The 10,031-nt window shown below is 53.4% G+C and overlaps 1 protein-coding gene across 1 annotated transcript; it reads right to left on the reverse strand.

Annotated features, from left to right (window-relative positions):
- Nucleotides 1-1,792: 1,792 nt before the first annotated feature.
- On the reverse strand, nt 1,793-5,087 carry RRAD (RRAD, Ras related glycolysis inhibitor and calcium channel regulator). The gene is made up of 5 exons (XM_039888900.1): nt 4,950-5,087; nt 4,330-4,714; nt 3,609-3,682; nt 3,276-3,480; nt 1,793-2,439 (listed from the first exon to the last, which is right to left on the reverse strand). Exons 2-5 carry the CDS (start codon nt 4,697-4,699, stop codon nt 2,162-2,164), a joined length of 927 nt encoding a protein of 308 aa, XP_039744834.1. The 5' UTR covers nt 4,700-4,714; nt 4,950-5,087; the 3' UTR covers nt 1,793-2,161.
- Nucleotides 5,088-10,031: the final 4,944 nt, after the last annotated feature.

The raw sequence follows: 10,031 nt of genomic DNA on the forward strand, positions 1-10,031 counted from the left end.
CATAGGTTATATGCGAATACTACACCATTTTATATAAAGGACTTGAACATCCGCAGATTTTCGTGGTATTTGTGGTATTCGTGGGGGTCCTGGGACCAATACTCTGTGGATACAGAGGGATGACTGTACTTTTTCTGTGGCTCTAGACTCGATCCCACTTGTGCCCCATGCACTAGCACTGCAGCTCCACCTTGGCCTACTCTGTTCTTTTCGTCTGGAATGCCCTTCCCACCCCTTCATCTGTCTGTTGAGCACCCGCTCCGGCGTTTGTACTCAGCTCACATGGCCCCTTCTCCAGGAAACCTTCCCTGGGTTCTCAGGCCTGTTCACGTTCTCTGGGAATACCCCTCCACCCCATGCCATGTGCTACCTCTATCAGTGCAGAAAGGACACTAGATTTTCATTGTCTGTCTCTTCCATCAGACTGGGAGCCCCTCCAGGGCAGCACTCAGGAACCAGCAATGACCTGGCCCTTGCCTGGCCTCAGCAGCTCCAAGCTGGCTTGTGGAACTAAGACAAGGAGCTGGGGGTTACACATGCAGTAGAGATGAGCAGTGCACAACCTCAACTGGGTATTCAGAGCTTCAGACCACCCACCAAGGAATTAGTGGGTGGGGGACAGTGGCCTGTGAGATCCCCTAAGTCTTCCTAAGTGCTCATACTAGCCCCTGGACATTGACAGGGCTGAGACAATGGACCGTCTAGTGCCTCTGAGGAGGAAAGAGAAGATTGAGCCAGCTCAGGTGACCTTGAGGGAATTGCAGGGCTGACCAGGGGCCCTTCTCCCAGTGAGGGCAGCCAAGCAGAACCAAGAGAAGCTTCCGGGGCCTGGGAGTCCAGGACGAGGGGGGAGAGTGGGAAGGGTCACAAGGTCTCTAATCTCTCCTTGTCCTCAGAGCTTCCCATGGTTTCCCCTGAGTCCTTCCTACTGCCTATCTGGTTAGTTTCTCTCAAGCTGGAGGCTGAGTCAGGACCCCTCAGCTGCCCTCAGCCTTGTCTCTCACAAGCTAAATGCCTGCCACAGGGTCATTCAGGCACCTCAGGCACCCTAGCCTAGAGCAGTGCAGTGTGAGAATGTTGAGAGGTCTCACATATGTTAAGCTCCTACTGTGTGCCTGGACTGATGTAAGCACACACTTTCATTATTCCACTCACTCCATTCTGAAGGAGACATCATCCCCATGTCATACATTGGGGCACAGGGAGGTTGAGCGGCTTGCCGAGGGTCACATAGCCAATAAGTAGCAGCCCAGGAGGGTCTGGATTCTTCTTCAGGCCTCAGTACCTTCACTGCTTTAAAAACTATGCCTCGAAGTGCATTGAGGGGTGGGAGTGGAGAGCAGCAGCGGCTTTGAGCAGTTACCATTGCCCTGGGGGCATGCGGGTTGGTCACAGAGGTCACATAAACTGAGGAGCAGCCCTTAAATCTCTTGCCATTGTACAACTGCTATCAAGGTTCTTACCAGGTTGCAAAGACTCCCAGTGGGATGAATAAATTTAACTAATGAAGAAATGTATGGACCCTGGCCTGGGACCTTCTCAGAAACTGTGCCCGGCCTTGCCCCAGGCTACCTCCAGGCTCTGGAGACAGGGGAGACTGGCATAGCTGTCTACCAGTCCCTACTCAGCCACTTCTACCCAAGTGACCTCAGGCAAGTGCTTCAGTTCTCCATCTGCCATTGCTGAATAGGGATGCTCCTTCCTGAAACGATGTAAGTAAAGTCCCAGCAGGAAGCCTGCCTGCTCCCTGCAGCTCCCCAACCAAGGAAAGACAGAGTCAACAGCCCTAACCTACCAGGAAATAGTCTTTATTACAAAAATCTGCATGTAAACAAATAGCCACTGCATTGAACAGCCTCCCTCCAGAGCATGCAAACCCAGGTATAGAGAAAGGTAGAGTCCTCTTCCCACACACAGCCCCGCCTCATGGGCTGGGCTTAGGCTGCTGCCTGGGATGCATATGGCCCCGCACATTCACCTCCGTGTGCTCATCCCTTGATGGCCACTGGGAGCCATCTCCCTGGGCAGCACTGTCTGTCCATGACCATGAGGTGGCGGATGCCCAGAGTCTGAGCCAGCCCTGAGGCACCTAAGGCAGTTGGCTAGGCCAGCCCACCAATCTGCCCATCTGTCTGCACCACGCAGTGAGTGCCCGAGGGGCCTAGAGCACTGAGAGGTCGTGGCAGGACTTGGATTTGGCTCGGAAGGCCATCTTGCGGCTGTTACGTGCTACAATGCGGCCCAGGAAGCGCTTCGCCTTCTTGCCAAGGCTCTCTCGCCGCCGGGTACCTGCTTGCCGACGTGCATTGGCCTCTTTGCTGTCCCTGCGCAGACGTATCTGGCGTACAACGCCCTCGAACAGTGCCTGGACATTGTGGTGCAGCGCAGCTGATGTCTCAATAAACTTGCAATCGAAGACCACAGCACAGGCCCGGCCCTCTGGTATATATGGAGACAGGCACACACCAGTAAGCAAAGGGTGGGTAGGTGAGGAGCCCACTCAAACCCTGGCTACCCCATGACAGCTACCACTCATGAATCTGGGTAGGGATCGCGGACCCCTGCGTCCTCCCCAGAAACAAAGACCCCAGCTCCGGTATAGAGGGTCCTGGGCGTTGCTGGGTCACCTAACTGGCAGAGTGTGCTTAAGGAGCTCACAAAGTCCAGCAAAAGGAGACTCATTTACTGTAATAATTTGAAATCTGGTATGTAAATGGAAGAGCTGCAGTAGTCAACACAAGACAATGAGAACTCTGACAGTTTAGTGTTCTATGGTTTGATGTTACATCATGAAGAATGATCAGTGGGATGGAGGGAGTGGAACATCATCAAGTCACAGCTAGGTTCCTGTAAGGGGCTCAGTTTGGGGGCCACAGAGAAGGATGCTGAGCCAAAGAGGGGAGGGGCCTCCCCAGGGGCAAGCCTACTTCGAGACTGGCCCAGGCCTGGGATCCTTGCTTTGACCTCATGACCTGTTTCCCTGCACTCTCCTCACCCCTCACCTGTTAGGCCAGAGATGAAGGGGACAGGAGAGAAGGGCCCTGTGGTGACCCAGCAGCCTCCACCTCCCCTAGAGAATTTGTTCCTCTTCCCAGCACTCTCAGGTTTTCGGGAGCCCTGAGGAAGGACAGCAGTTCTCCCTTTCCTCCCCCACAAGTTTTCTTCTTGAACATTCTTAGCCACTGATGATCCCCAGGGACTCAAGCTGAGTCAAGACTGAGTGGACCACAGCCCAGTCAGGATCTCCCTCCCTTTCCAACCCACTCCCTGCTCACCATCCAAGGAGACCTCACGAGAGCGCACCAGATCGCTCTTGTTGCCCACTAGGATGATGGGCACATCGTCTGTCTGCCGCGCCCTCCGTAGCTGTACCCGCAGCTCTGAGGCCTTCTCGAAGCTGCCTTTGTCTGTCACTGAGTACACGATGACGTATGCATCCCCCATGGCCATGCAGTGTCCAGGTAGCCAGTGGCCCCCATCCTAAAGAACACACACACGCATCTACCCAATAGTCCTCGTGCCCCAGCTATAAGGCTGTCACTCCCAGCATGCACCTACCCCCAGCTCACCCCTCTCATCCCCACCCTGGGTCTCAGCCTGCATCTTACCTGCTCCCAGATGTCGTAGACCATGAGCGATGCCTCTTCTCCATCCACCATGATGGAGCGATCATACGTGTGTCCTAAACCAGTAGTCAGGTTACCTGCTGCCTGCCAAAAGCCCTCCCATGTGCCAGGTTTTCTGTTCTGACCATACTCCCCAACTCCTCCCCAGAACCCCTCAACCTTCCCCTTTACTTATGACTACTATGTGGTGACAGAAGTATTGGGGCTGGGAAATGGGGGTGTGGAGGGCATGCTGTGCCTGACCTCCACCTAGACACCCCTTCCTCAAGCTAGCAAAGTCCTGGGTGGCCGCTACTGGGCTCCCTGCCCTTCTGTTGCCTGGGCCTCAGGGTGGTTCTGACGACAGCGGCCTGAATTAGAATAGTAGCAGTCACATTCCCTAGATCACCTAGGGTGCCTCTCCTAGAAACTCACTCTGGCTGTGTTCCTGCCAGTCTTGCCAGGGAGGGATGTCCTGTACCCATCCTACAGAGTAATCATATGTATGCCCTAGGCCTTCTACTAAGTATTTCTTCCCCCACCAAAGCTGGGAGTCCCTTCTCCCTTAGTCTCCCCATTTGTAAAATGGGTAGGTAAAGGCATGATTCTGAAATTGACTTCAGAATCTCTTGGTATTTGCCGTTTTTAATTCAGGTCCCCAGTCCTGTATCCCCAAGTCCTAACCTTGGGTTCTCCCCTCCCTTGCATAGCCCCAGCCCCTCACCTGCAGCCTCTGCTTCCGGCCCGTCCTCTACACCACCGAAGATGCGGGCCAGAGCGCTCTTGCCCACGCCAGGTGCTCCCAGCAGCAGCACCTTGTAAACGCTCTCGTCTGAGTCGCTGTCCCCTGAGCTGAGCGAGTCGGAGGAGCTCTCAGGCCAGTCCAGCCTCGGCCCCTGGGCCGCGGTTCCCGCCTCGGCCGTTGCCAGAGCGCCGGGAGCCAGCGCCGCCTGCAGGTCGCGTTCGTCCACCGGCATGCTCCGGCGGTGCAACGGAGGGGCAGGGCCCCAGGGTGTGCTGCCCCGACGGCGCTCGCGCTCCCGGCCCGCGCCGCAGCTCCCACCCGCTCCGCTGCCGCCTCCATTCAGAGTCATCTTGTCCGACGCCGTCTGAGGAAGAATTGGGATGGCCGCGTAAGCCGCAGTGGAGATAGAGTAGGAGGCTGGACCCCAGGCGCGTCTGCCCCACCCGGGGTCAGGGAAAATGCTCGAGACCGACGACCTGTCGTGGTCCCATCCCAGTCGTGATGGTCCTTGCGCCCTGACTTGTGACCCATCCTTCTGACAGTCGATCCGTAACCCAGGTGATGAGACCACCCCGGTCCCTCTCCGCCAGCACACTCACCCACTCGCACACGGACACGGTCAGGACTAGGTCCCAGACTCGGATCGCAGACCCAGGCTTGAACACTCAATGTTGTCACAGCCGCTGCCTTCTTTGTCCGTACTGGGTTCGGGCTCCGAGTCGCCTATTTAAGCCTCTGTCCACCCCCCGCCCCCGCCCCCGCCCCCGCGCTCCCCGGGTCTACGCAGAGGCCGGGGCTGACGTGTCAGTCCCCTTTCCCCCAGGGGGATCCCCCACCCTCCTCCTAAACCCTCACACCCACCGAGACCCCGCCCCATCCGCCAGGGAGGGGCAGAGGCAGACTCCGCGGACAAAGAAAGCTAGGGTCTGGAGGCACCCGGGTATTGTGTGTGTGTGTGTGTGTGTGTGTGTGTGTGTGTGTGAGTGGCGCCAGGGAAGGAGGGGGAAGGAAGGAGAATATGTGAATGGTGCTGATGAGGTGGTGAGGATGGAAGCTGCCATCATGGATGGGGTCAAGGATCAACCTAGTGGGCCAGCTCCCCTCTGGGGAAGAATTAGATCTGGCCCTTTAAAAGTGAATTCTCCCTTTCCTCTAGCCCAGTCCTGGCCTGTTGCCCAAGCAAGCAGAACAGTTGTGGGCTGGACAGACTTCACCCTTCTGTGCCCATTGACACCCACTCCCCACAGGCCCATATCTGAGCTAGAATTTAGAGGTCTTAAATCCAGCATCTAGTCTCAACACTAAGTTCTTCCCACTCCCCTGGGGAGTTGAAGATTCTACCTGATGAGCCTACCCCTCTGGGTGAGGGTTAAGTGTTATCTCATGAGCTTCTGGGGGCCCTTGGAGAGCTATTTGGGAGAGGAACAAGGTAGGGAGGCCCTCTGGCAGTGTGCTGCAGGTAGAGGTGCAAGCTTGAATCCTGGGGAGAGAACACAGGTCCAGAGAAGGGAAAGGATGAACTCAGCACCACCTCATCCACCCCCACCCCAGCACCCTCCAGACAGCTGCCAGCAACTCTGCTAAAAATACCTGGCCCTGGCCTTGGCGCTGGTCATTTGGCTCCTGGGCTGGATGTTGCCCAAAGTGGGGGAAATCCTGGCAAGCAGGTGTCAGATGCCAGCTGGAGCAGATGGGGGTGAAACTGGACCATGAACTGAATCAGGGCTGGTTCCAGGCACTTTAAGAGCCTTCACTATCTCCCTAGTTCCCTCTAGCTCCAGACTGAGCCTGCTGTTCAGGGCACATGCAGGTCCTGGAGGTTTAGACTCCCAGCCAGGAGGGGCATAGATACAGGGTGGGGGCGTGTAGCTCTTACACAACTTGTTGCCGCCACTGCCCAGAGCTCACCCCCTCTTCAGACCTAGGGCAGGCACCAGAGCACAGAGGGGAGATTTGATGAGGAGGCTTGGTTTCTAGTCCTGGCTCTGCCTCCAGGTTTCTGGGTTTTGCAGGCATTTTAGCCTGAGGTTACCCATATATAAATTGGGCATGACCAATTCCTCCTTGCTCATTTCTGGGGTGAGGATGAGAAGCAGGCAGGATAGGAGGCACTTTGTGACAAGGACCTGTATCAGACTCTGACGCTGGTTGTGACGAGTATGGCAGGGGTTTAGGGGCACCCATTCAGAGCTCAGGTGACATCACAGCCCTGGTGGGCTGCTGTAGGTTGTCATGGAGACCTGGTAGGGCTCTCTGGCTGCTGTGTCAGTTTCCTTGGCAACATCTGAGAGAACCTTGAAGTAAGGAGGGCCTGGCTAGGTATTAGGGGGTTCATGCAGGCTCTTCTTTTTCTTGAAGTCCCCAAAGTAGGCAAGGGCCAGAATGAGGGGTGACCTATTGATTTGTGTCCTTCATGTGGTCTTGCAGAGTCTTGGAAACCTGGACAACCCCATGTGAGCTCTAGCTTCCTGGACTAGGTCCAGTGGGAAGAGGAAATCATGAGTTGAGCTTCACATCAGAGGGTGCAAGTGTCAAGAGCCAGCAAACCACATCCAATCAGGATACTGGCTGGGCTGCTTATGGCCCCTCCTACCCACCTGATACATGACCCTGCCATTGAAAAGAGGCCCTGGATATCCAGCAGAGGGTGGGTATGGGTGGGGGTGGGTACCTGTGGCCCTTCCCAGCAGGGAGCCATGCAAAGAATTAGGACTGGGTTTCCCCTCTGGTAATCTGAGTTCTTGACCTCATCAGTATTTCTTCATTGCCATGGGAACTGCATCCACATTGGGCCACTCAGGCCCTAGGCATTCCCCAACAGGCCAAACACACCACAAGCCTAGGTATGGCCAGAGGATCCAGGAACCAAGACCAGGACATGACCTTGAGACATCCCCACTCCCACCTCCTGGTCCTCCCAGCTCTTTAGATAGCCCAGCCTTCAAATCCCAGCTCTGCTCCTTGCTAGTTGTTTCACCTCTCTCCATTTATCCTGGCTAAACCTCAGTTTCCTCTTGTATAGAACAGGGATAATGTCTTCATGGGGGTCATTATAAGATATAAACATGAAAGGCAGGTGTAAAGTGGTTGGCACATGTTTGGCAAAAGTTTTATCTCGATAAAACTTTTATTATTGTGCTTCGTTGGACAAGGCAGGTTGAGTGAACCCATGGGCCCTACCCTGTTGCTTCTTTCCTACTTCTGCTCCATTCTTTCCAGAACAGTGGTCTGCCTAGGAGAGGGACCGATGCAGATACCTCTTCTCTTTCTCCCATACTCATTTCTCTCTGTGGGACCCCACACCCTTTCCCCTCCCTCAGGTAGCAAGATATTGCAAAGGGAACTTAGCTGGGTTTCAGGACCTCCGGTTCTCCTCACACAATAGCCTCCATACCCCAGTTCTTCTGTTCTAAGGCTCAAATCATTCATTCATTCCACTGACCTCTACTAAGTACCTATCATGTGCCAGGCTCTTGTGCTATGGGCATGATGAGGAGCAAAAATCGACATGGCTAGGCATGTTCATACATGTCATCTAGTCCCTGGGTCAATCTATCTTAGCTATGATTTGTTGTTCCCATTTTGTAGACATGGTAACCGAGGCCTGAGAAGTCACAGGCCAAAAACAAGAGAGCCAGACACACCTGGTGGAAGACTTAAGGGACCTAAAATTGCACAAATACCACCCCCTCCCCACCCCCGGCCTTTTACCTCTGTCCTCAGACAGCAGCTGAGTTCCAGAAAGTTCCCTGGGCACTAGCCCAGGATTCACAGTTGGCGTCCCTGCAGGCGGCCAGGGGCCTGGCACAGATGAGTCAAGACTGACAGGGGACTATCTGATATGCTAGCTGTGACATAAGTGGCTTGATGTCCCTCGCCCACCATGACCTGGCTGCCAGGAGGGCCAGCTGAATGACTCAGTGTCATCTGCCTCCCCCATGACCTCCCACCCCAAGCTGAACAGACACCACAGACACCTTACACAGACTGGGCTGTCAGTGCAAAGGTACACACATGGTGAAGCCTACAGTCTGGCCTTGGTGGCTGGGAAGGCTCCCTGGGGCCTGAAGGGCCCTGGTTGGTCACCCTGCCTCTCTGGAGCACTGAGCTTTTTCATCTGTGGAAATGAGGGGTATAACACCTGGAAGATCACCTAAAAAATGGGCCCATTTAAAATCTCCACAGAACAGTCCCAAGCAACTGTCACAACTATCCCCACATCACACATGAAGAAACTGGGTGACATGATGATGGCTTCACTTCTCTGATCTTGGGCAGCCAGATCTTGGTCACTAGGTGGTCAAGCCACTCTCTCCTGGAATTTGGGGGGAAGGGGTGGGCATAGGCCCTTCTATCCAGGCAACAGCGCCCCCTGCCAGCTGAGCAGTACCTGCTAAACTGCTCAGGTTCCTCTACTCAGTAGCTGGAGGTCTTAAGAAATAAATTACTTATTCCAGAAGATCATTTCTTCACCTGCAAAATAGGGATAATAGTAACTGCCAAACAGAGCTGGATCAAGAATTCCCCAACTACATAGTATATGTAAAGCCTTCTGCCACTCCTAGGACAGGCTCATGTTGTCAGTGGCACTCAAGAACAGATTTGCCAAGTGCCAGGCTCCCTGCTGAGGCCTAGCCCAGCAACAGTTGAGCCTCGGCAGGAATGAAAGAAGCAGGGCAAGGCTTCTTAATATCCTCATTTATCCTCAGAGAAAGAGAGACAGGAAATCATAATATGGCTAACTGGCTGATCTGAGGTCTAAGCCCCAGGGTCTGCTCTTGTAACCAACTGTGCTCTGGTCACAGAGCTGAGGGAGCCAGAGGCCCCAAACCTGAGCACCTGGGGTGACACATACCCCCGGTGTGCTTGTGGAGAGGGTGCTTCAGGTTCCTTTCAATGGAGAAATCTATTGTCACTGCCCTGACCAAGGAACCAGACTAAGCACCATCAATGGTGGGTCATGATGACATCACCTACCCACTGGTGGATGCTAAAGGATACATACAACACTCTTGGGCAAGGTTCTCTTTAATAAACTCATATCTGAACTCAATCAACTTCTAGTTTACAGACAATATAGCAAAGAAACAGATCAGACTGAGGGGCTTCTAAAGGACAACTCGAACTTTTCAAAAAAGTGTGTCAAGAAAGATAAAAAGGTGGGGGGTGGGGAGACAGTTCTAGAAGAGGCTAAAGAGAGATAATAACCAAATGTAATACACGAACCTTGATGGAAGCCTGATTAAAAAACAACTATGAATGACATTTTGGGGGAAGTCATAGAGGACTCAATATTTGATGGTATTAGGGAATTGTTCTTTTTTTGGCTAGATAACACTACTGTGGTTATCTTGAAACACAGGATAAAGTATTTAGGAGTGAAAGGTCATGTGTCTACAGCTTACTCTCAAATATATTTATATTACACAAACATAAATAAAGCCAATGTTACAACATATTAACAACTGTTGAATCTAGGTGGTGAGTATAGGTGAATCTAGGTGTGTTCATTACACTACTCTTTAATGTTTTGGTATACTTGCAACTTTTCTTAATCAAATCATTGGGAGAAATTTTTTAAATGAACTGCACCTCATTGACCGAGTCTGTATAGGCACTCACTACCGCCCCCTAAACCCAGAGTGACCTCTACCAAGATGAAAGACTCTAAGGCACGCTTG

Source organism: Pteropus medius, unplaced genomic scaffold (genome assembly GCF_902729225.1).
Source record: "Pteropus medius unplaced genomic scaffold, Ma_sr-lr_union100, whole genome shotgun sequence".
Lineage (NCBI taxonomy): Eukaryota > Metazoa > Chordata > Mammalia > Chiroptera > Pteropodidae > Pteropus > Pteropus medius.

Excerpts from the sequence above, each read along its gene's own strand:
- RRAD (XM_039888900.1), bottom strand. The coding sequence starts at position 4,699 with ATGACTCTGAATGGAGGCGGCAGCGGAGCGGGTGGGAGCTGCGGCGCG. Across the intron at positions 3,683-4,329 it reads GCCGGAAGCAGAGGCTGCAG|GACACACGTATGATCGCTCC; the intron begins GTGAGGGGCTGG and ends CTACTGGTTTAG. Across the intron at positions 3,481-3,608 it reads TCTACGACATCTGGGAGCAG|GATGGGGGCCACTGGCTACC; the intron begins GTAAGATGCAGG and ends TGTGTTCTTTAG.